The 26,386-nt window shown below is 40.2% G+C and overlaps 1 protein-coding gene across 1 annotated transcript in view; it reads left to right on the top strand.

The window, feature by feature from the left end:
- nudcd1 (NudC domain containing 1) overlaps window positions 1-26,386 on the top strand; it is a 60,567-nt gene that overhangs the window by 19,367 nt on the left and 14,814 nt on the right. Inside the window, exons 7-8 of the mRNA XM_062980088.1 lie at window positions 16,259-16,403; window positions 23,955-24,080. Coding sequence (XP_062836158.1) covers window positions 16,259-16,403; window positions 23,955-24,080 — 271 coding nt within the window. The remainder of the gene's footprint in view (window positions 1-16,258; window positions 16,404-23,954; window positions 24,081-26,386) is intronic.

Genomic DNA, 26,386 nt, shown 5'->3' on the forward strand with positions numbered 1-26,386 from the left:
TTCTATTTTAGGTTTTGAATGTTGTACATTGGGGTGGGCCACAATGTAGGAGACAGGGACCAATTCCCTCTGATCTCCTGTGGGCTGTACTCCCTAATACACTCACCAAGCCAGAATGTCTCCACTTTTATGTTCAATACTTTTCAAAATGATCACAGGAAGTGAAAGTGTATTCTTTCTGTCGCCCTTTTAAGAGTGCCTGCAGAAGGAAATTGAGGTATTTCGGACAATACATAATTCAGGCATTCTAAGGGAGTGTATTTCATACATTTGGAGGGTTTTCTCTCTGATTTGAGAATAAGAAGTATGTGAAAATTACACCAGTTTTTTTTTCTTTGTCTTGATCGAAACTTCAACTCCAATTACTTAAGCAGGACATCACTGATTGCGATCTCCGACACTATTTCAGAAACCCTGGATATCTCTATACATCCCAGCTTCATAGCAGTTCTTTAAAAGTGCCTCTTATGGCTACTTGAACAATATGAACTCTGTAAACTCCATCCATGCTCAATGTTCATCGCCAAAATTATGTAATCTTTCTGGCTTTCGTAGAGATTTGCAGTTAGTCTCACATTCTACACTGAACTGCAAGAAGGAATGCTTTTAAGTGATCATAAAAAACTGATATTTTGCATCCATCTCTTTGCATTAATCTTCACAAATGACTCATAGCTGACCATATTTGAAAATTGAAAGACATTTTTTCTGCAAGAGAGGCATAGTCTCTCCACTACTGTGGAAAACAGGAACATGCTTCCTTTTAGTTGGTTTCAATTTTTCTTTCCCTGCAACACTGTCTCTTATTTTTCTCCCTAAAGTAGGTATATAGTTATTTTTATATTTCTGTGTAACATGATATGGCAGCTCAGAATATGTAATATATAGCCACTATTATAAAAACTGAAACTGTAGCCATCTAGATACTTAGTTTTTAGCCTTCTGGCTAGGTTTAAGAATAGGCCATTTCCAGGATATTTAATATTGCAACCAGCGCTTGACTTAAAAATCAATTTGTTTCTCGGTCCAGCCGCTCCAGCAATACGTGTTTCTTGAGCCAACGAGGCATACTTTTTAAGTTGCTTAAGGATAGAGGAAACTTTTTAGAACAATGTAATTTGAGAGAAAGTGATATGATTAAAAAAGAAAACTGTCAGCAACTTCTTTTTTTTCTTTTGGTCTATGCCTCTTTATATATTCTAGTTGTCTTTTTCTTTTCCTGCCTTTTTCCTTTTCCTCTTTCTTTTTAAAATATTGGTCCAGGTAGACCAAGGTTTCCTAAAATCTGGTATTCCAGGTGTTTTGATCATAGGGCAAGGCAGCTGAGGTTTCTGAGAACTGAAGTCAAAAACACTTGGGAGCCTAGAGTTTAAGAATCACTGGTCTAGATCATCTAACTGGGAGTCATTCATTCTGCAAAGTTCTTTCCTATTCCTTCCAGTGATCCTTGATATTCCATGCCCTGCCTTTGAGATCCTGGACACAGTTAAAAATCAGAAGCAGCAGCATAGGAAATAGGAAGCTACCTTTTGAGCAAGACCATTGATCCTCCCAGCCCAATATTGTTTGCAGTAGTTGCTCTCCAGGGTTTCTGGAATGATTCTTTCCATGCCCTAACTGGAGATCCCTGATAGTATTTTGTTCATTCAAGTATAAACAATTCCCAGTTCTGCTAATATCAAATGAGATTGAGTATGTTCAGAGTGCTAATGTTGAGCTAACAGGCTTATTGCATTTCCCCATCTTCTCCAAGTGCGTCTTATCTTTACTTGTTCTGAAAAGGCATATACATACACATGCCCCACTGCTGAAACAGAGAAAAATTGATTTCTTGAGCAGATGGCATTCCATCTATGTTTAATAAACAAGCCAGTAATGTATGGGACAGATAATTAACAAGGGGGGGGGGGGGTAGGGAAGAAATTGTTTCTTTAACTGTTCCACACTATTATTGTATCCAGGTTGAGTCTCGCTTGGCCGAAATATTTGAGGCCAGAGCTCTTTTTGGATTTTGGATTTTTGAGCTCCAGTTGATGTCATGCTATCCTTAAACCTGGCAATGGTGAGGTGAGGCAATCACTATGGAAATGGGCCTCAAAGGACTAGTACAGCAAAGATTGGTTGGGTATCCAGAGCTTTCCAACATTCTTTAAGCTCACAGCTGCCAGATGCATCTGGACTTTTCCCTTCCTTGGTGCATGCTTCTTATATGGACTTTTTGTAAGTCACCACCACCATGTAGAATCCTATTTTAATGAAATTAGCACTGTTTTCAGACTAATGATGCAAACAGCAGTCTGAAAACAAAAGTGCTTTAGCTCATATTACTAATATCCATATTAAGGCATGGATAGCTGTCCTTTGAGAATTAAGAGAGTTTTTTTAAATGTGAGCAATAGCCTCAAATGTTTTAGCTTGAAGGACAAATCTGTATCCAAACCAAGTTGGTCTGAGGCATTTTGTTGCCTGAGATGAAAGACATTGTGCCTCCTGGCAACACGTTAATATCTTCCAGTTCTCCCAAATATTGGGGCACAGTAGTTTAGGAGGCTCTGTTCTTCTAGTTGAGAAAAAAAATCTGAGAAGGGACTTGTGGGGCAGCTGCTTTCCCATACCTGTTACTTGAGACAGTTGCTTCACTCAGTTTGATGGTAGAGCCAGGACTGTGTGTACATGGGACAAAGGGAATATACTGTGGGAGATGGTACAATTTCCAGTGCAAAATTGCTTTCCTCACTGAAATTCTACATTCAATCAATTATACAGAAGCTAGTTTACTTGTATGTGCATGTATTGGTGTTAGTAGTATTATGTGAGAAATTCACTTGTATATACAAGAATCAAGCTTCTGTTAAGATAGAATTGGATCCAGATATAGTTATGCTTTTAACAGATCCATTAAAAGTAATGAGACAGGTTAGTTTGGCTAATTCTGGATTCAGCTCATGACCATGAAGAATTTAAGAGTAGAGTGCTGCTATGCCAGTCCGATCATTCTAATCCAAAATTACATAACAGCTGCTAGGGCTGTGTGATAGATGAAAAAGATGTTTCAAAACTCATAACAAAATTAAGGAGTGCTGGTGTTTTGTTTCTAAAGTATAGCAAGTGAAAATTCTGTTACTATAATGAGAGTAATGAAATTTCATTGCTTTTTTATTATCGTAATTGTGCAAATGGGGAAACTTCAGGGGCTCCTTTCTCCCTCATTTTACAGCTATTGGGGTAAAACTGGCTACAATGGTAGAACACCTTTACCACTGGTAGCCCATCACATTTCAGAACGGTTCATTTATCCACAAATGTTCCAAGTTTTTATAAACATTTTTTAAAAAACCTTCAAGAGCTATCTTCTTGAATTTTCTATACAATGACACAAGATAACGGGATCATCCCCCCAACTTTCAGGAATATTCATTCATTTACTGATTTTGGGGAATTTAAAAAAAGGTTTCAACAAAAACATTTTTAAAACCACAATAGCTATATCACTGAATGTATCTCATTAACAAATAGAATTTCCATTTAGGGATTTCTTCCCAGCCCAACACAGAGATTTACTTATTAGAAATATCAGTCAGTCCTCCTCTTTGCAGATTCAACAATTTATTGGAACTCTGGCTGGCTGCTGCTACAGGGGGGACAAATCTCTCTCCTGTCCTGACTGGGGCTTTCTGATGCTCATTTAGGGAAGGCCTTTTGAATTCTCTGGCATATGGCTCCTTGCCTTCCTCAATTACATTTCCCAGAATGCTGTGCTTTCTCAGTCTCTTTCCCAGCAAAGTCTGATTTCTTCCTGCTGTTTCCCTCTCCTAATGACAAGAGGCCATTAATTTAAAGAGGAATTGCAGCCTTTTTGACCTTGCTTTGCTTGTTTGAGCTGAAAATGAAACTTACTTTGGAAGGCTTCCAAGGTTTACAAAATTCAAATGAAAAAGTATTGGATAAGTTTTGATTCTTAAATTTTTGGCGCAGGCCACACCCATGTCTCGGATATCACATCGTAAGTATAAATTTAACAAATTTGATCTGACTTATAACGATAAACGAAAAATTTGCAGAGCTCTAATAGCTACTGTTGGGCTTTCCCCAATAGTAGCTAGCTATATCATTTTGGGAAATATCAGCCCTCCCCAACTTTTGTCCCCAAAGATCTGGTCTAATTAGAGCAGTGGTTCTCAACCTGTGGCTCCCGGGTGTTTTGGCCTACAACTCCCAGAAATCCCAGCCAGGTTATCAGCTGTTAGGATTTCTGGGAGTTGAAGGCCAAAACACCTGGGGACCCACAGGTTGAGAACCACTGAATTAGAGGAATACTACCTTTGAATAAAGAGGTTTTATTCAACTTCCATACCTATCCAAAATTATTCTAGTTCCCTTTATCCCTTTTAGTTCTTTATTAGCCATCATATCCCATGCTATTGTTCCATATAATTTAATTAATGCTGTTTAGTATCCAAGGAGATTTTGTCTGCCATTGTCAAAATAGATGCATTATTCAATCAGCATTTTGTGGAGTTACATTTGGATCCAAAATATCGCATGTGCACTTTCATTCCACAGCAACCTTCGCTGCAGGTCTATATACCCACAGTTCCTGAAATTCAGGGTCTCTCTAGAAGAGGCTTCTACATCAAGATTAAACGTTATAGTTGAAGAATTAAATCGTTTGTGCATTCAGGCGTTTGCATATACGTCCACAGGGCTTTTCCATTTGCAGTTATATAACAGAGGTTTGGTTATCAATTATCCAGGTAACCTGCGGCTGAACAGGTGTTCTTGTTATTAGTAGTTTTTTTTCATTTTTGTACTACTTTCTTCTCAGTAATGGGCCTCAAGGTGGCTAACAACATATCTAAACAAGACAGATTAAGAACTACACAAAAATGTTGGTGAAAGTGTAAATATAAAGTTTTATAAAAAGCAATTCAATAACAAGATTGTTTTTTTTGTTACCACCAAAACAGCCTGAGAAGGTCGTGGGATAAAGAAAAGAGCCTCTTCAGGTGATTTTAAAACTCTAATGGGCTCATAAAGGGAGATAGGGTCCTTCAAATAACCTGGACCCGAGTCGTATGGGGCTTTATAAGTTATTACCCGCACTTTGAAATATTGTGACCAGAAATAAGTAGCTAGTCAGAATTTATCCCAGTGAGATGGAATAAATTACTCAGAGTACACATTTGGTTGAAATGTGATCATCTGAAGCATGGAAAAATGAGTAGCGCTTTATTGTAATTGATTGGCTTGCAAAAACACTTTATCTAAATTCACTTGCTGAAAGTAATAGGAATATTTAAATGCTGTTCTTGTCACTGGCGTATTGCCTTCAGCTGTCAGTGTCCCAGTATAATTTGGCTAGCTTTTGTTCTCAACACAGCTAATTAAGGGATTGATTTTGACAACAAACATGCTTTTGTTTTACCTCCTGATGTAAACATTTAGAAACAAGTCTGCAGTTATGGTTTTCCATTTTAAAGAACTGAAGCAAGGTCTTGGGAAACAGATCACATTCCTTTGGTTCTACATGAACATTGGAAAAGGACTCTTGTAAATCTGTCTGCCTTCCCATTCTACCACCAAGAAATTCTACTAAAAAATAGTAATTCTGAATGTTTACTGGGAAAAATAGTTAGAACATATAGGGAAAAGGTTGTAACTCAGGTTTCAAAACTTGACACGAACTGCTATAGCTCCATTCTCTTTTATTGTGGTAGTAATTTGGTGAAGCACCTGCACCTTTTGTCAGAAAAGGTTAAAGGTTTTGTATAATTACAACTACTATAATTCCATAGTATTGAGTTATGGCAGTTAAAGTGGTGTCAAAGGGTATTAATTCTACAGTTTAGATGTCCTCTCAATCCTAGAAGACCGACTTTACCTGCCAAAGGTCTCAGATCTACTCCCTAGATCACTAATTTTATTTATTTACTTAAAACATTTATATTTCGCCCTTCTCACCCCGAAGGGGACTCAGAACGGGGCACAACATATATACGGCAAGCATTCCATCGCTAAGAAGAGCTAGCAATGGCCACTGTGTGAGACACTGATCTGTGCAAACTTAGTGTCAAGGACAGAACGCCACAAGATCAAAGATAACAGAGTTTATTGGATTTACAGAACTCAAAATGCCCGTAAAAGACAAGGGCTAGGCTAATTTAGCCTTTAAAAGCAAAAAGGGGCAAGGAAAAACGTTCAAAAGATAAACCGGATTAAACCGGAGTTTAATCCGGGTAAAATCAAAACAGCTTGCTTCAGCCTGGGAGTAAACAAAACAGAAGCTGGGAAACAAAGAGTTCAAAAGAATGTAACTAGTTGGCAGCAGATGCCTCTCTGCTGCCAGCACTATGTTTTGAGTAACACAGAGTCACTCCTTCACACAGCAAGGCAAATTCCCAATACAAACGCAGCAGCCGAGGATTGAAGCAGTAGAGTAGTCCCAGTTCTTTCCGAAGGTCAGTTAGGTAGAATCAGACGTTTGCAGTTCACCAAGTCCAATAGGAGATACCGATCCCGTAGTCAGTTCAGTCCGTAAATCCAGAGCAGCAGATGGCGTCCGTCAAGAAGACGACGGAAGGTCAAAGGTATCAGCACACGAAAACACACCCGTCTTCAGGAAAACGTCCCACACAGATCCCAAGCGTTCGTCCAGATTACCTTGCCCAACGCAATTTGCAATTGCTCCCAAGCCCCATTTTATGCCAGTTACAAATCCTCATCACTATCAGCTGCCCTCCTTAACCCGGGCGTTTCCTCATCACTTTCCTCATCAGAGCTGGAACACCTCTGACTACGCCCCACAGCATCCCCAGCTGTGGATCCCGTCCCATCCCTCCAGCTTGTCCATGGGTCTAATCCTGAAGGTCCCCAATCATCTTCCATCCCATCATTGCCAGTGGCACCCAACTCCTCCCTTACCCGAGTCCAATCCATCTCATCCTCTTCCGAGCTAACCAGCTCTTCCTCCATTCTCTCTGTAAACCCCTCAAAAGACTCTTCGTCAGATGGTTCTGCAAAGATATCTCGCAGCCTCTTTCTTTCTCGCTCCTCGAGAGTATCTGACTCTCGAGGAGTCTTACGTCCACGTCTGCCAGTAGCAGAGCCATGAGGCTCAATCATAACACTATCCCCTCTCACAAAGGCCTCCTCCCCCGAAGGCGGAGAGGTGGCAGTGATATCCTCCGCTATAGCACCACGACGACTGGAGGTATCTAATTTCAACAGCGAACGATGGAACACTGGATGGACCTTTAAACTAGACGGTAAACGCAAACGAAATGCAACGGAAGAAATCTTTTTAATTATAGGAAAGGGACCCCAATACCGAGGCGCAAACTTTCCCCCAGCCTGTTTAATATGCTTGGAAGACAACCACACCAAATCCCCTTCTTCCAACTCCTCCCCTGCCTGCCTGCGGCGGTCGGCCTGAGTCTTTTGTGTTGCCTTAGCTTCCAACAGTAAGCGACGGGCAACATCATGCAACGCAGCCATTTCCGAGGAGCGGTACACAGGGTCAGAAGAGACCACATTGGTCGACGGCGCCACACCTCCCCGTGGGTGAAAACCATAAGTCAGTTCAAACGGCGTATGCTGACTAGACGTGTGCACCGCATTGTTGTAAGCGAACTCCGCCACCGGTAGCCACTTCACCCAAGCAGTGGGTTGATCTAAACAAAAACAACGTAAATATTGCTCTAAGAGCCCATTAACCCGTTCCGACTGACCATCCGTTTGCGGATGAAATGCTGAAGAAACGTTTAACTTGGTACCTAAGCACTCATGGAAGTGTTTCCAAAAGCGTGACACAAATTGTGGAGCCCTATCCGAAATAATCACCTCAGGAGCTCCGTGCAAACGATAGATGTGCTTAGTAAACAATAAGGCCAACGTAGGGGCCGCCGGAATGGTCGAACAAGGAATAAAATGAGCCAGTTTGCTAAATAAATCCACCACCACCCAAATACAAGTATAACCCCCAGACTTAGGCAAATCTGAAATGAAATCCATGGAAATGATTTGCCATGGCCTCTCAGGAACAGGTAGAGACGACAACAACCCTCTAGGGCGCCCAACAGGCGTCTTACTCTGCTGGCAAACAGCGCAGCTGTCACAAAAGCGCAGAATGTCTTGCCGCATCTTCGGCCACCAGTAGCTCCTGGTGATGAGCTGCACGGTCTTGAATCTGCCAAAGTGCCCAGCCATGGGTTCATCATGGTGGGCTCTAATCACCTCCAACCTGAGGGCCCCCACTGGTACATAGACCTGCCCCCTGCGTACCAATACTCCGTTTTGGTCTTGTAGGTGAGGCAGTATTGTACGGTTACCTGCTGACAACAGCATGAGTTGTTCCTGAGTCCACACATCTTCTCTCTGAGCCTCAATGATCTGGTCATGCAACCCGGGCTCATTGTCTACAACACATAGAGAGGCAGTAGGCAAGATGGTCTGACATACTACCTGCTCATTGGTCTTAAACTCCGGCTTGCGGGACAAGGCATCGGCCCGCAAGTTTGCCTTCCCTTCCACGAATTGCACCTTGAAGTTAAACCTGGAGAAAAACAAAGCCCATCGGATTTGGCGCTGGTTTAACTTTTTAGTGGTTTGCAAATGCTCCAAATTCTTGTGATCAGACCTGACCACGATTTGGTGCCGCGCCCCTTCTAGCCAGTGCCGCCACACCTCAAACGCCACCTTAATCGCCAACAACTCCTTCTCCCATATGGTATAGTTCTGTTCAAATGGTGTTAGTTGCCGCGAGTAAAATCCGCAGGGACGCAAGGTCCCTGAGGAATCTTTCTGAGACAATACAGCCCCCAACGCGTAGCTAGAAGCATCCGCTTCTACCACGAACGGTTTGTCTACATCAGGATGTGTTAGTATGTTATCTGACTGAAAGCTTGACTTTAATTGCAAAAACGCGTCGTGAGCTTCCCGCCCCCACACAAATGGCTGTTTCTTACGCAGAAGCTGCGTCAAAGGCACCGTGAGCTTGGCAAAATTCGGAATAAACTCCCGGTAGTAATTAGCGAATCCTAAGAACCTTTGTACGTCTTTCTTAGTCTTGAGCTCCTGCCATGAGTTGACGGCGTCAACCTTATGTGGGTCCATTTTAAGTTCCCTACCTGACACTACATGACCTAGGAACTCCACTTCAGGCACATGAAAGACGCACTTGGAAGCCTTGGCGAAGAGCCCATTAGCCCGCAGACGGTGCAGAACCTGCTTGACATGCTGACGATGTTCTTTCTCGTCCTTAGAAAAAATAAAGATATCATCCAAATAGATCACCACAAATTGGTCAATTAGGTCCCTAAACACATCGTTTATGAACCTCTGGAAGACCGCAGGCGCATTGCAAAGTCCGAAAGGCATGACTCGGAACTCGTGGCATCCGAAACACGTGTTAAATGCCGTCTTCCATTCATCACCTTCCCATATTCTAATTAGGTTATACGCCCCCCGCAGGTCAAGCTTGGTAAAGACCTTAGCCCCTTGCACCCTTGATAGCAGTTCCGAGATTAAAGGTAGCGGGTACCTATCCCGAATGGTGTATTTGTTAAGGATCCGATAGTCGCAAACCAACCTGAGGTCCCCAGTCTTTTTGGCAACAAAGAATACCGGCGCCGCAGTTGGAGAGCTAGATGGGCGAATAAACCCCTTGGCTAAATTCTCATCTAGGAACTCTCGTAAAGCTTGCCTTTCCGGTACAGTCAAGGCGTACAGCCTTCCTGCTGGCAATCTTGCACCTTCCGCTAATTTAATGGCGCAATCATACGGCCTATGCGGCGGTAACTTGTCCGCTTCCTTTTTACAGAATACATCAGAGAACTCCCCATACTCAGCAGGCACTCCCTCCATATCAGGCTGAGTAGTGTTCAGAGTACAACAACCCTGCCTCTTTAAGGTCAGCTTACGTGTCACCCAATCTACTTGTGGATTTACTACAGCTAGCCAATCCATTCCCAGGATCACATCGTATCTGGGCAGGCTCGTGATATCCCACACAAACGTTCCCGTTACTCCCTGCACTTCCCACATTACTGCTGAGGTCTCATGGTTAACCACCCCAGTCTCCAGTAGTCTCCCATCCGCTCCCTCCACCCACACGTCGCATGCCTTGCGCACTATAGGAATGCCATGCTTCCTAGCAAACTCAATATCCACGTAAGAGACCGTAGCCCCTGAGTCCAGCAGTGCCAAAGTAGAAACAAGTTCCCTTCCCCCAACAGATAACGTAATGGGTACAAAAACATGCTTCTTCCCCTCAGTTGACTGCTTTAAAAGCCCTAATGTGTTGGACTCACGTCGCACTAGGGCTGGCCTTTTCCCGACAGCTGGGAAGGTTTCACATTACAGTTTTTGGCAAAATGCCCAGCATACCCACAGTACAAACACAACCCCAGCTGCCTCCTACGGTTCTTTTCTTCTGTAGACAGCTTTTTAAAGACCCCAAGCTCCATAGGCTCTTCCCCCATCACCACAGGTGCCTTGGTTACATGCATAGGTGGCGCACACATTGCTTTCGAGTGCTTACGGGACTCGAACCTGGCGTCCAAACGCAGCACTTTAGCTACTAAGGCATCCCAATTTTCGGCCGGCTCCAAGCGTGCCAATTCGTCCTGGAGATAATCACTTAAACCAGCAGTAAACAAAAGCATGAATGCATTTTCCCCCCAGTCCAACTGGTGACGGTACAAATTAAACTTATTTAAGTAATCCAAAACAGTCCCCTTTCCCTGTTTCAGCCGATACAGAGCCCACCCAGCATTCTCCGTACGGAGGGGATCCCCAAAAGTGTCAGTTAGTAGCTTCTTAAAATTATTCAAATTGTCCTTGACTGGGTCATTACCCAAAATCAAATTGGTGGCCCATTGTCCTGCAGGACCAGTCAACAAACTCAAAATAAATGCCACCTTGCTTGTGTCTGTAGGGTAAGCATGAGCACTGAGCTGGGAAAAATAAAGCTCAACTTGTGCCAAAAAAGTTGGCAGTTTGCACCTGGATCCGTCAAAGCGTTCAGGGGTCAAAACATGTCCTTTAACAGCATGGGCTGCTTGATTGACGTTAAAGGCCGTTTGTAATTGCTCAAATTTAGCCTTTAACTCATCCATCGTCTTCTTGACGAGATTTATTACTGCAGTAAAACTGTTTTATGGGCGTTGGGCAATCTGTCAAGGACAGAACGCCACAAGATCAAAGATAACAGAGTTTATTGGATTTACAGAACTCAAAATGCCCGTAAAAGACAAGGGCTAGGCTAATTTAGCCTTTAAAAGCAAAAAGGGGCAAGGAAAAACGTTCAAAAGATAAACCGGATTAAACCGGAGTTTAATCCGGGTAAAATCAAAACAGCTTGCTTCAGCCTGGGAGTAAACAAAACAGAAGCTGGGAAACAAAGAGTTCAAAAGAATGTAACTAGTTGGCAGCAGATGCCTCTCTGCTGCCAGCACTATGTTTTGAGTAACACAGAGTCACTCCTTCACACAGCAAGGCAAATTCCCAATACAAACGCAGCAGCCGAGGATTGAAGCAGTAGAGTAGTCCCAGTTCTTTCCGAAGGTCAGTTAGGTAGAATCAGACGTTTGCAGTTCACCAAGTCCAATAGGAGATACCGATCCCGTAGTCAGTTCAGTTCGTAAATCCAGAGCAGCAGATGGCGTCCGTCAAGAAGACGACGGAAGGTCAAAGGTATCAGCACACGAAAACACACCCGTCTTCAGGAAAACGTCCCACACAGATCCCAAGCGTTCGTCCAGATTACCTTGCCCAACGCAATTTGCAATTGCTCCCAAGCCCCATTTTATGCCAGTTACAAATCCTCATCACTGTCAGCTGCCCTCCTTAACCCGGGCGTTTCCTCATCACTTTCCTCATCAGAGCTGGAACACCTCTGACTACGCCCCACAGCATCCCCAGCTGTGGATCCCGTCCCATCCCTCCAGCTTGTCCATGGGTCTAATCCTGAAGGTCCCCAATCATCTTCCATCCCATCATTGCCAGTGGCACCCAACTCCTCCCTTACCCGAGTCCAATCCATCTCATCCTCTTCCGAGCTAACCAGCTCTTCCTCCATTCTCTCTGTAAACCCCTCAAAAGACTCTTCGTCAGATGGTTCTGCAAAGATATCTCGCAGCCTCTTTCTTTCTCGCTCCTCGAGAGTATCTGACTCTCGAGGAGTCTTACGCCCACGTCTGCCAGTAGCAGAGCCATGAGGCTCAATCATAACACTTAGAGATGGGAAAACTATGGTCTTCCCGAAGCTGCTGAACTACAACTCTCTTCATTGCTGACCACTGGCGTGACTGGTGGGAGATGGAGTCTTAACTACAGTTTCCTCATCTGTGGTGCAGACAATTCTGAAGTGGATGGACCTTCTAACTCAGTATAAATCAGTTCCATTAAACTGATTCCAGCACTAGATGCTCTACTAGGTCAAAGCGTATATTAAATTATGGTTCTTTTTAATGCATATTTTTGTAATAAATCATTACCCTTTTTTGCTATGTGTACACTATATAGTTTTCTTCAGTTTCATCTACCTATCACAGTTGGACATTCTAACTACATGTATATTAACACTTAAATTCAACAGAATTGGGAAAGCCGTTGGGTATTGTCATAACTAGTAGGTAAGAGATACCACTTTGATTTGGTGTTTTGTCCATTTTAATGTGAGAACAGTGTGTTTGCCTAGATGGCCTTGAATGAAGTAGAGAAAACAAGGACATATATGTTTTTTTAAACTTATCTCATGCAAGCAAAGTTTGCTTGATGCTATAATCTTTCTATGTGCATATTTTTAAAGTAGCCTATTTGAAATCAGTGGGTACTATCAAATAAGTACAATAGGTATGCAATTTAATTTCCAGAAGCAAGCTTTTTAGTCTCTTTACTCTCATGTCACTTATGTGCATACTTACCATTATACCTTACCTGTCCTTCTTTGCTATGGGAAGATGGCAGGAAGAGTCAACCAGATCAAAATGAGGGTTGAACATATACATGCACTCAAGTTTGCAAATGTACTTTCTGCTTGTAGAAGAGCACCTTATGATCAAAAACTCGTTTTTTTTCCAGAAGTAAAGCATTTTAATTAAACACTGAGTTGCACAAAAATGAGCTATTTAATTTGCTTTCCGTATCCCCAGCAGCCTCCCAGAGCAGGCCATACACTGTATTGATATTGTCATAGGATGAAATGTGTTCCTCTTTGAAAATCTGAAAAATCCAAAGGTGCATGCTCCGTAGTTTTAGTTGGGGAACTTCAGAATTATTCATGATTGGATCCATTTACTAAAATGTCAGATCCACCAGCCAGAACCAAATGCAAAAAGAAAACACTTAGGATTGTTTTTTAAGAGAGAGAGAGACCAAAACAGTTGTTTATTTGTTGCTGTTGTTAAAACAATTGGAAATCACAAACATGTCAATTAGTTTTCAACTGCCAAGAGATCTCTGTAAGTAGCTCCTGGTGTACTTTCTATTTATCTCTGTTATACACTATATTCTGAGGCTTAAAAAGAGAAAAACTCCATTCTTTTTGCATATTACAATAGAACAAGTGAATCAATAGAAATAGGGTAAGTAAGCACTAATGGGTCCAGTTTAATTGGAACTAGCAATTGGTTTAAGGCTTATATCAGTAGTAGATTTATTCACTTTCCCAAGGGGTCTAATTTTTTCTATAACAATTTTACCACTGAATCAGATTTGGATCTAAATTGAAGTTATGGGATGCAGCAGCCAAAGCAGGCTCTCGATCATGCGCTTAGTGCAAGCACCTGGCTGTCCACCTTTTCAAACAAGATTCTTGACTTTTTGCTGCTGTTATATTCAGTTATATTACATCTAGAATGCAGCTGCAAGTACTAAAGGGCCAGAAATGGTTTAAATGAATGGTATTCAGAAAGAAGGGTAAGGTTTTATGCTGGGTTCAATTTTGCAGCTGTGTTGAAGATGCATAACTCAGTGGGAAGTTACAGGCTGGAGGACCGATCTTCCTTGTTTGTAGGTGCCTGTTTATGTTACCTATGGAAGATTTTCATCTTGTTTTCATAATTGATTTAAAATTGCTCTAGATTATCTAAGTAGTACTAGTCGTGTCACAGCTGTGTTTTGCCCATTCATTGTAAATTTTGTCATCATCGCTTTCACTTCTCATTGCAGAGATTTTTACAAAAAGTGGGATTTTGTAAAGTTTTCTTCACCGCCAGTATGGGCTTTCATAGAAGAAAAGCTGGATGCATTTAAAGTTCTGTGATTCTGTTAATAGTGATTGCAAGGAAAAGAGCATAAGAATAGCAGCTAAATGATGAATGTGCACGGCTCAGTAATGATCAGTTTGTGAAGTGCCAAGTAAAACATTTTGCTTTGCCATTTTGCAAGTCCCTGTCTGACAGTTTCGAGTGGACCCACTGGTCCTTAAGATTTGGGCCACAGTGAGAGAGGCTTGCTTACTTGGTGGAAACAATGTGTTTATTGACTGCTCCTGACCTTTGTATGCAATCAAGTAGTACATTTTTTTCCTTCTTTAAATATTAAAAACATGCCCATAATTTTTGAGATCTGAGTCTCCACAAATCTGCCATGGCCTGCTGTAAAATCAATTATTTCAGATAGATCTTTAACATCATGAAACAGAGGAGGGAATGTCTCTTGTCAGAAATGCTGCACAGTCTCTGGAAATCGATGACGACCAACTTTAACTAGATAGACAAATGTTTTGATTTGACACAGGCCAGCTTCCTGTGTACTTGTCATTTAATAATGATATGAACAGTATTGGCTGTTCAGAAAACCCTTATTATAAATATTTAGGTGATTTTATGTATGAGGGGAAAATAGATCCTTTAGAGGAGAGAAAAATAATTTTCATTTTTATATGGTACATGTATGTGGCATCTTAGAAATATTATGCTATGGATTTTTGGTTTTCATAGCTCAGAAAAGAATGCTGCTAAAAGTTATTTCTTCCATTTGACTCATTTAAATGTATTTATATTTTTAATTAAAAACCTACTGACTAATCATGCCATCTAATCTAAATCTAAATCCATAATAAAAGCGAAAACCCGTATGTGTGTATGTGGCATGGATGTCTGCTCACACAGACAGCCTCCGGCCTCCACAAACAGGCTATACTTCACAAGGTTAAAAATCTAGCAAGTCACTCTTTTCCACTGATATTGCGGTTACAGCGAGCGCCATGAACATGCAGCCCAGCCCCTGCCAATGTCCTTCCCAAACATTACGGCCCACCACCCAAGGAATGCTTTCATTTGGGGACCATTTCATCCTAGATTTTGCTTTTTCTTCCACCACAGGCAGGCATCCCAGGCTTCTCCATTGCTGTGGAATTTGCATAGCCCCGCCCATTGCCCTTTCCTTTCCAATCACTCTACATAACAAACAGAACAGAACTGAGCTGCAACTAAACTTACTGGAGGAGTTTAGTGATTGACTCCACATGGTGGAAGTTGTAGTTCACCCTGCATCAAGTCAGAGCACTGTCACTCCTACTGGGGAATATACAGGAGTTGTAGTTCACCTACACCCAAAACGCTATGAACCCAAATAATGATGGCTCTCGGCCAAACTTACCATGCAGACCCGATATGCCCACATTTGACTACTGTGGGTTTGGAGGGGAACTGGACTGGAAGTGCTGGAGTAGTAGGTACTAGGATTTATAGTTCACCTGCAATGAATGAGCATCACACTTGGCACACAGAGCCCCCATAACCAATACAACATATTGGACAAGTTTGGGGAAAAGAGAGTTATAGTTCACCTGCAATCAGATAAACACTGACCCCCACCGACAATGCACTAGAACCATACTTCACACAGAGAAGCCTCATGACCTACTGAACATACTGCAGGTATTTATGGGAAGGGGCCTTGATTTTGGGAGACCATCCAAAGACCACTGAACCCAGCCAATTACGAATCTAGACTTGGCACACAGACTGAACTTGGCACATAGACTGAATATTGCCTGCTGTGAATACTGATAGATATTTCGGGACAATTACCCCAGGAATCTGGAAATTGCAGTAGTTCACCCCCATCCACAGAGTACTGCACCACACGATTCTAGGAATTGTAGTTCACCCACTCCAAACAGAATACATAACACTAAAAGACAAATAATACCATTCTCAAATGGCCCGGGCATCGCCGGGTCCCCAAGCTAGTTGACTAAAAGATCAATTTCTCTGGTCTTCCAACCTGTCTATCTCTTATCTCTTCCCAGTTTGGAGATTTCACTGATTAAGAGGGAAGAGGGATCCTTATGGCCAGAACTGATTGTTGGTGACTCCCGGGGAGAACTAATCATGGATCCAGCCCAAAGAGCTGCAATAGCTGAGCGTCTGATGCATCTTACCTCTGATGAAATGGTAAAGTGATCTTAAAATAAGAATTGGTATTAAGAGAGAACTACATACATACAAGATGACATTTCAGTCCTATGTATGTTCATTGTAAAGTATATTCTGCAGAAACTCCTCCCATTCAGTCAGTGTATCTCCTAGTACTTATACAAATCAACATAACTATATTTTCAGAAGATGATGTGTTATTGTTCTTGTTTACCAAAACCTATGCATCCTATAAATACAAATGTGTTCTTTCAGATAATTGTGTTGGCAAAGATTGGCTAAAGTAAGAAAACCAGCTACTATGGAAAATAAAAATATAGTGAACCCTCCATGTTCACTGCAGTTAGAGGTGCAGTTCCCCCCATGAAATAGGGGAAAACATTATTATTATTATTATTTTAAAAACTTCCTTTTTAACCTGAGAGAACACTTCTCTAGGTTTTTGGGTAAGACCTTATAGAGACACTGCAGGATCTAGAAATTAATCAAATCCACAAATAAGCCTGTAAAAAATCAAACCCACAAATGTTGATGGCAGGCTGCGACTATGGATAAGAAAAAAATAAAGAGATATATGTGATTTCATAATGCCTGAAGAAAAAAAATCAAAAAAATCATATCCTATATTTTATGAACAATCAAAAACAACCAAGAAAATTTGATGAAGCATGTGATTAACCATAAAGCAGTACTCCAACTCCTCTGTTCAGGATGTATAGTTATGGAAGATGTACTGATGTCTTTGGTCTGCTCCATTTCCTTTTTTAGTGGTATATAATGTGAGATGCAGGTGGGGAAACCATCATACATATTGCTATACCTACATGGTATAGAATGTGGAGGGACTAGATTTCTCCAGCAGCATTCATGTGTTTCTTATCATAACCCATTTTGCCTATGTTTGAGCTGGTCATAGGGCAGGTGTATTTTGATCCCAGTGCTAAGTTATGAGAAACTTAACACTGATAACATTTTTCTAAGAGCTGTTGGGGCAGCCGAGCACAACATAACTCTGCAGTAATGTTGCTGTTTTCCTTTTCAGTGCCTTCTTTACTACTTGAAAAGCAAACTAGGTTTTGTGTTTCTACTTTAGGCGATGCTGGTACTGCTGTGTGAGAGTGTCTCATGATACCCGTGAAAGGCCAACAAATCCATTGTGGCATTTAGCTTTTGTGGCCTGGAGGTTTTTTTCACAGCTTCAGGAGATAAAAAGATCACTTGCAGCCAACATTTCATAGATGGAAATAGAAACAAGCTTCTGAAAAAATCCATTTTTAGTGCAAAGAATCTGTATCTGTGGCATGTCTCTACTTTATCTTATTCATTTAAGAAGAGGCAGGAGCGGAAGAAACAAAATGGTAAAACATATGTATGAATCTGGGCATAAAGCTTTTTTGTTAGTGTTATATAGTTTTCCCCATTTGTGCAGCTATTTTAGGCTATTGCAACAAAACAAAAAATGAATTTAGCAGCATCTGAATGTCTAAACATGTTTATATCAAATAGATAAAACCTAGTTTATCAGAAAGTATTTTCCAGATTTAAACAACCAAGAATTTAGTGCAGGTATTATGATCAGCTTTATTTGTACTCTGCCTTTCTTTCCAAAATGGAACTTGAAAGACACACAATTAAGAATAATTTTACAAACTGTTTTAAAGCATTACAATGATAAACAGTACACCCACTATTTTAAAAAGAGTTTTAAACAATCTTTCAGTTCTCTAAAGGCTACCAGAAGAGGAAATTCTGGCTCAGGGAAAGCAGTAGGGAGGGAATAAGGGTTTTCCAAAGCCTGAGAACAATCACTAGGTGCCCTGACACACAGCCATATAACCTAGAATATCAAGGCAGACAATCCACAATATCTGCTTTGACCTGGATTAGATATAAATAAATACACAGATGGTATTAAGGGATAATAATTATAAAAGACCAAGGATACTAAGAAAAGAGAAACCATGCAAACCAGATAGGTATTATATCCTTAAAGAGATTCCACCGTATCATCTTAGAGCTTTGAAACTTCATACCCATTCAATAGTGGGCTGAAGTTGAAATGGATAATTCTGTAAGGGGCCCAGAAAAAATGTCCTGTGACATTTATTGTATCCTCCAAGTTTCTTGTGGAAATATTACTTGCAGTGTAGAATAATTGAACTGCATAAAATACTAAGGTCTATAATATACATTGCCAAACCAAGGTATTCAGAGTAAACCCTTTGTCTTAGGGTAGAATCATACCATACAAATTCATACTGCTAAATGTCTAAAACGTGGAATGCTATGACTTTACTTTTGTCCATCCTTTTGAGTCATATTTTCATATTTTCTTTCAATACACTGCCCCCTCTCCTTATCTGTTGTGCAAACGTATAGAAGCATTTGTGATAATCCTAACCATGTTATCTTGAGAGTCAGCCTTGCAACACTCAGTTCTATCCTGTGAATATAGCAGTGTGCGGACAGCTGGAACTGTTGTATTCTCACCCATCCTCACATTCTGCAGAGACTTTTGAGCAAAAATGTTTGGGGAATGGGAAAACTGCTAGTGTTCTGTTTTTTAAAATGAAGTCAGTGTTTCCTAGTAAATGAAAGTCAAGGTTTGTAGCTTTTATAATGAAAACAAATTTCCAACTATTTCTAATTAAAACTCTTGTTTGTTATCTAATACAACTGCTATTCAGGATGCAAAATGTTGTTGGAATCTGCTACTGGTCTCAAGTAATTATCAATATTGGAAAACATGTGAAAAAGATCCCAAGGAATTGCTTCTGAGATCCACAGCAATGTTACCATGCCACATGCCTGATCTTGCAAATTAAAAATGAAGTTCAACATTGTTTGTTGCACTTTGGAGGAATCTGGTATATATGTGTACATTTAGTTCAGCAAAAGCCTTGCCTCCTTGTGATTTGTCCATCTTAGTAAAGAAAGAAAGAATTATATTGCCTTTTCTAAGCTTGTCTTATAAATCATCCTCTCAGCTTTACTCTTACTGTCTGAGTTGATTATCTTTAGTCTAAGCTCTTTTCCTTTTACAAGATATTGTTTCCCATTTGGGAGCTGTTAAAAGTAATACAGAAAGGTAGATTCTTACAGTAAATACCAAATCCTGAATAACTCTTAGCAAAACATTATAGGTGAACATTTTATAAGAACAGTCTTTCTTATAAAAACAGCCAACATCCAGGGTAGAGTGCTTTGGCAAGTTTGACATCAGTTTGGGCTCCAGATCCTACTCTACTATGCCATTTTGTGTCAATGAAACTCAGAAGCATGAATTTGGAAATCCAATTCCACTTTGTCATTGTTTTGTGGTTTTGTCAGGACCCAGGCTGCAGAGCACCAATAACCATACGCAGAGGCCAGAATCTATTTAATATCTTTATTAAAGAATTATATAAAGTCAATAAAAACAAGTGTAGAATATAGTCCAGAAGTAGACCCTTCAGGAAAGGTCAAATATAGTCCAAGAAAGCAATGTCCAATATATGATATTAAAGTCCAAAGTTATAATCCACTTCACCGAAACACACACTATTTAGCAAGCAATAGTGTGGGGAACTGTCCATAGTCTTTGAGGCTCAAGGTAAATCCGAAGGAAGGGAAAACAAGGCTGGAATCCGAGAAGCAGGGTCCGTGGTTTAAAACGCAAGGCAAGGCAAGACTTGAGACTTGGCAAGGTCCAACTTGAAACAAGACAATCGTGGAACAAGAACTGAGTCCATAGAAATCCGTGGAACAAGGCAGGGCTGGAAACTTGATTCAGGAGCTGGGAACTGGGGTACGAAGTCTACACACGATCTCACTCCACGAGCTGACGAATTGACTCCGCAAGGAATCCTTTGTGGCCAAACATCTATATAGGATCTTGTTTTCCCGCCAAAGCACACTTTCTCTGGGGAACAAGAACCGAAACCTATACTGTCCAGATGCAGGACTCCTTAAACTTTCCCAAGGGAAACAGACTTAATCATCTAATTGTCTGGCAGCTATCCGGGCGCTTCGGCGAGTCGCCTCCCGAGCGCGTCTATCTTGATTATAATAAAGGCGGCGAGAAAATGGGGGAGATTTCTGCTCAAGGCTTGTTTGGCTGACTTCTTGTGGGCAAACATCCTGCAGCTGCAAGGGCTCCAAATCTGGCAGAAACGGTGGGAAACCCAAGTTTTCCTCTTCATCTGTCACAACAGTACTAGGAACGGGACTACATGGCCCATGAGTCATCACAGGTTTCTAGTTATTTCTGACATATGGAAACCCTAAGGTAAACTTATCACAAGGCTTTCTTCGCAAGATGTGTTCAGAGAGGAGTTGGCTTTGCTTTCCTTTGAGATTGAGAGAGTGTGACTTTCCCAAAGTCACCCTGTGATAACCATAGACAAACGGGTATTCAATATCTGGTCTCCAGAGGCATAGTCAAATGCTCAAAACAATACCTTGCTGGCTTGTAGGCTATCATGCATTTTGGAGGTTCTTATTGAATTTTTTCAGCAAACTAATGTCATTTGTTTCAATATATTGAGCAAATTGGAGGCCAGAGAAAAGGGGCCATGGTACTTACAAATTGCACTTTGCCCATACCCAATTTAATTATTGATTTGTTATGATGTTTTTTTGGGAGTTCAGACCTGAAGCCACATGTTTATATTGAATTCCAATGTATTGTACATTCAGTGGAGTTGCTTATTTTTTAACATAATGTTTTTAAAGTTACCTATGGAGCAGCCAACTTTAGAAATAAGCAGAATACAATTTACTTAAAAAGCTGAACAGCTTGATCATTATCTTAGGATACAGCAGGCTATTACCCCAGGATATGGCAGATTCACAAGGTCATGCCTCAAGACATCAACTGATAACATGCAGGGGGCTTGGAAAAATTATTGGCTCCCTTCTCCACATGCATAGCAATTCATACAATTGATTATAAGAAACAGTGTTGACTTCTGAAACCACACTGAGGAGTTGGGATGCTATAGCTAGTTTGATCTAATGTAATGTTTTTGGTTTATGTAAATTATCTCCTAAATTTTGCCCCTTTTTCATTTTCAAATAAGCTTTCCACCTTAAAGTAGAGGGGTGTGTATATATAAGTGTATATTTTAACAGCTTTGGGTGGAACAGCTACACAGTAAAGTTGATCATGACTAGCGTCTTAGACGGAAACTCAACTCAGTGTGAGGAAGTAGCAACATGTCTTTAATGTAAATCCACCCCAAGTCCTTGCGAGAATTCTAACTTCCTGAGCTGTGTATTTTAGATCATAGTAATTCCCATGGGCTATGTTTGTAATTTGTTGCCAGGATTCAGTGGTCTCCTAGCACAACACTCAAAAGTACTACACCATGCCAAACCTTCAGTTTGTTAGTTATTTTTGCCAAACCAAGGTATTCAGAGTAGACCCTTTGACTTACAGTTGAATCATGCCTTACAAATTCATGGTGGGATGCAGTTCTGCTCTTTAAAAAACCCTATTCTTTGAGCATATTGTTCAAGCGAGAAGCAAAAATATGGATTCTCTGGTAAGTCTCCTGGAACCCTAAGAAATTTGTGAAATAAAAACAAGAAACAAATTCAGTAAAATTAAAATGAGGAAATTAGTTGTATGTGTAATGCAAGCCCTTGAATTGGCACCATTATACATACGATGACATAGCTCATGATTGCACTCAAACATGACTTTAAAGGTTGTATTTGATTATGGCATACACCTACAACATCTTTTTCACTTCAGATACAATGGATCTGTCATAGGTTTCTAAACTTGCTGACACATGTACAAACAAATAATGATATTGTAATTGCCTATTACTATGTGACCTTTGAATATTCAGAATCACATGGCAAGTGGTAAACAATCCAAACCGTACTGATCTTATTCACATTCAGATTCTTTTCATAAGCAAAAACAAAAGATTGTCTTGTGTTTTTTTGGGTTTTTTTTGTTAGAATGAAGAGTCTTGCTGAAGCATATAAATGTCAGCCCCGCTTCATGTCATTCAGTATATGGGTGAAGGCTGAAGAATATAAACATTCATTTAAGTCATTGTTAATTGCACTAGCACATATCACAAAACATTTCATGTTGGTAACGCACTTTTTAGACATCATTTCTCAACACAGTAATTCAGTTTTACTAGCAACCTGGAGGTTAAACCAACCCATTGTAAGAAATACATTGTCAAAGCAAAAACCTCTAACAGCGATCCAAAGATTACAACAGTCCTTAGTCAAACCAGACAGTTTGTCCATCTGTGATGTATATGATAATCTAAAGTTGGGTTTCATGTCATTTGTCTCACCTTCTAATAAATCAGTGGTTCTCAACTTGGGGTCCCCGGATGTTTTTGGCCTTCAACTCCCAGAAATCCTATCAGCTGGTAAACTGGCTGGGATTTCTGGGATTTGTAGGCTAAAGACATCTGAGGACCCCAGGTTGAGAACCACTGTACTAAATAATCCATGCAACTGTAGTTTAAAATGCAGGATATTCTACATTAGAAATCCATAATTCATGCTGCTAGAAAAGGTGCTTGAAAATTCAGTGATTCACTGGCAGTTGTATTTTCTCTGTGCTCCCAGTCCGTATATTGTGACTTTTCCTTCAGACTTGGAAGTATCTAAACACTAGTTTAGATCGGAATCGTGAAGCTGAAAAAATGTTAAAAATGCCTCTGAGTCTGTCTAATGTATGTTGTTTGTCTGTTGGCATTGAATGTTTGCCATATATGTGTTCATTGTAATCCGCCCTGAGTCCCCTTCGGGGTGAGAAGGGCGGAATATAAATACTGTAAATAAATAAATAAATAATAGTTGCAACATGAGAATTAGCATGACATACTTCCAGAATCATAGCCAAGATCCTGGAGTCTAATACACAATCTAACATGCATAATTATAATACTTTTCCTATCTGAACTCCACTCCAGGTGTCTCACATCATGTCCATTTCTTGGCTAGTTTCAGAATGGCGGGGAGCTGCAGGAAAGTTTTCCTATAACTGAACATACAGCAATTGGCATAATCATCATTAGAGACCTCCGGAGCATCCATGAGTGGTCCAAAATAATGCCTCTCATTGTTTGTCCAGCTCTAGGACTAGTGTTTGGTCTCATGTACAGATGTGTTTTCTAGCTCTGGCTGTCTGGGTATTGTGACGTCCCCTCATTTCTGCTTCCAGAAATACTCCTGTTAGCATGAGGCATTTTAGTTGTACACTGGAATTCTCTGGAGCAAGAAAATATCCCCAAATTAAGGCACTCAGTGTTTGTTTGTTTGTTTGTTTTTGTATCTCATGTGATTAGCAGTTGCTCCTCCACTTGAAATGGCCATCATCTGGGAAGTGTTACTGGGCAATGTCTTTCCTCCTTTTGAATTAGACCTGTTCCAAAATGATGAATGGCCTTATTTGACCTAATTTTTGAAATATTTGATGTAGAACATAGACTTTACAACAATTTTAGGTGGCTCTTCTATCATAACAGCTTCACTGTGTAGTTCTTCTATTTTAAGTAGTGTTTTCATGGAGTGTCTCAAAATCTAAATATACTAAGTTTCACATTTCAGAACCCAGATCCTAACAAAGAGAATCCTCCTTGTAATGCTCAGGAGCTGGAAGAATGTGACATTTTCCTTGAGGACAGCACAAGTTTATGCAGATTTGATGGTAATACGTTGAACGTCACTCATGTGGTAAGTATAAGACAACATTTTAAACTCCTTAATAACTTTGCCATCTCTTGTTCTTTCCCTATGCAAAGAAAAGCATGGATGAATCACTCAAATCATTTTCAGGCAGAGAAAAGGGCTCTTTTTGCTATTTAAGGGTCAATTTAGAAGATATGTTTGACATATATTTAGAGAAGATGCTTCCTCAAGAGATGAAACTCCACAGTTTCTCAAAATGTGTTTTTCTTCACGTGCATTACCATGCATTTGCAGTTGGCCGTTGGAGAATGGACATAGACTTAATTTGAAAGTTTCATGTAGAGCTAAACATCACTGAGAAATCCCATGGTTAGAAACCGTATTGATTGGTCAAAAGAAGTATACAATCTCTTTAATATTTCATTTCACCCGCAGAGGAAGGTATAAAGCAATTGTTCCTGCCTCTCTCACCAAGAGTGAGAGCCAGAATGTAATTTTTTAGCACAAGGAATAGAAACCTTTCTTTTATTTCAGATGATTGAATAGAGACTAGGGAGTCCACATCAGAGTTTTTCTCTAGTTGGCTCTCCCTATGGGACAAAAGTAACATGTTCATTGACAATGGTTTCCTTATGGTCAGATAGTTACACTGAGAGCTACAGTTTTACTGTGACTCTAGTACTTTCTGGAGGGATAGGATTAGATGGTGGTGGAACATTACTGTTGAACCTCTTATTCCCATCTAGTAATTCCAGGGAGCCCAATGAAGAGAACTGAACGCATGTGGAGATAATACTCTAAAGCAGGGGTCCCCAAACTAAGGCCCGGGGGCCGGATGCGGCCCTCCAAGGTCATTTACCTGGCCCCCGCCCTCAGTTTTATAATATAATATTTTATATCCGTTTTAATAATATAATATATTGTATATACATATAATATTGATAATAATCTTATGTTATACAATATAATACTAATAGTAATACCATATAATAATACTAATTGTATGTTATATATTACATATTATAGAATAGTATAGTGGTATAGTTCAATACAGTAATATATAATGCTAATATTGTGTTATGCTAATAATATAATATATTGTATGTACATACAGCTGCTCTGAGTCCCCTTCGGGGTGAGAAGGGTGGGATATAAATTTAGTAAATAAATGCAGTAAATAAATAATTAATTTTAGACTTAGGCTCGGCCAAAGTCTGACATGACTTGAAGGCACACAACAACAACAACAACAATCCTAATTAACTTGACTATCTCATTGGCCAGTAGCAGGCCCACACTTTCCATTGAAATCCTAATAGGTTTATGTTGGTTAAAATTGTTTTCATTTTTAAATATTGTATTCTATTGTTGTTGTTGTTGCACTACAAATAACACATGTGCAGTATGCATAGGAATTTGTTTGTATTTTTTTTTCAAATGATAATTCGGCCCCTCCACAGTCTGAAGGATTGTGGACCGGCCCTCTGCTTAAAAAGTTTGAGGACCCCTGCTCTAAAGCCATGAGATCTTATCTGATCTCAGAAGTGAAGTAGGGTCAGCTTAGTACTTTGTACTTCAGTTAGTACTTGAATGGGAGACCTCCATTGAACCAAATGCTTTTGGGGTTTTTCTAGCGCCAGGAACTTGCAAAGTCACCTGAGTATCATTGCCTTAGAAAACCCTATGTAATGCACGGGTTCGCCATAGGTCAGCAACTTGAAGGTGCATAAATACATTAGAAGAAATAATCTGAAATGTATTGAGAAAAGTGGAGGTAACATGGGTTAAAAATCTGATAATCTGGGATAAGACTCTTACCATCAGTTTTTGATACGATTGTGTTCTTCACAAAGATTGAAGTTCCCAGATTTAAGGTCATTGAAAAGGGCAATTTCAAGTTCTTCATGACACTGAACTTGCGAGAAACAAGAAGAACCCAAAAGCTTTTGTGGCCATATGTTGTAACTATATCAGTTATATGTTGTCGCTTTAAAGTTTGAAGATAGGGTTTAGAAATTTGAAGAATAGCTTGGGATATACTAATTTCAAGATTCACCTAAGCACACAAAATAGGTCTTTTCAGCGTATGGTTTCATATTATATGGAATGTCCCTTCTAGACGGATATGGTTCTTAAGAACAAAACAATCCTTTAAAGGGATTCCTGTGTCACAGTATTTTTAATTAGTATTTTAATGTGCTTTCTTTAAGCAGATGTATATTTTGGTATCTTTAATAAAATCTTTAATGTTTAAGCTGCATTTGTTGATACATGTAGTGTTGGTATTGTTTTGAACTGCCTCTGTGGCAGTGTTTTTGGGATGTCTTACTGCTATAGTTTTTAGCTGTGTG

Source organism: Anolis carolinensis, chromosome 4, assembly GCF_035594765.1.
Source record: "Anolis carolinensis isolate JA03-04 chromosome 4, rAnoCar3.1.pri, whole genome shotgun sequence".
Lineage (NCBI taxonomy): Eukaryota > Metazoa > Chordata > Lepidosauria > Squamata > Dactyloidae > Anolis > Anolis carolinensis.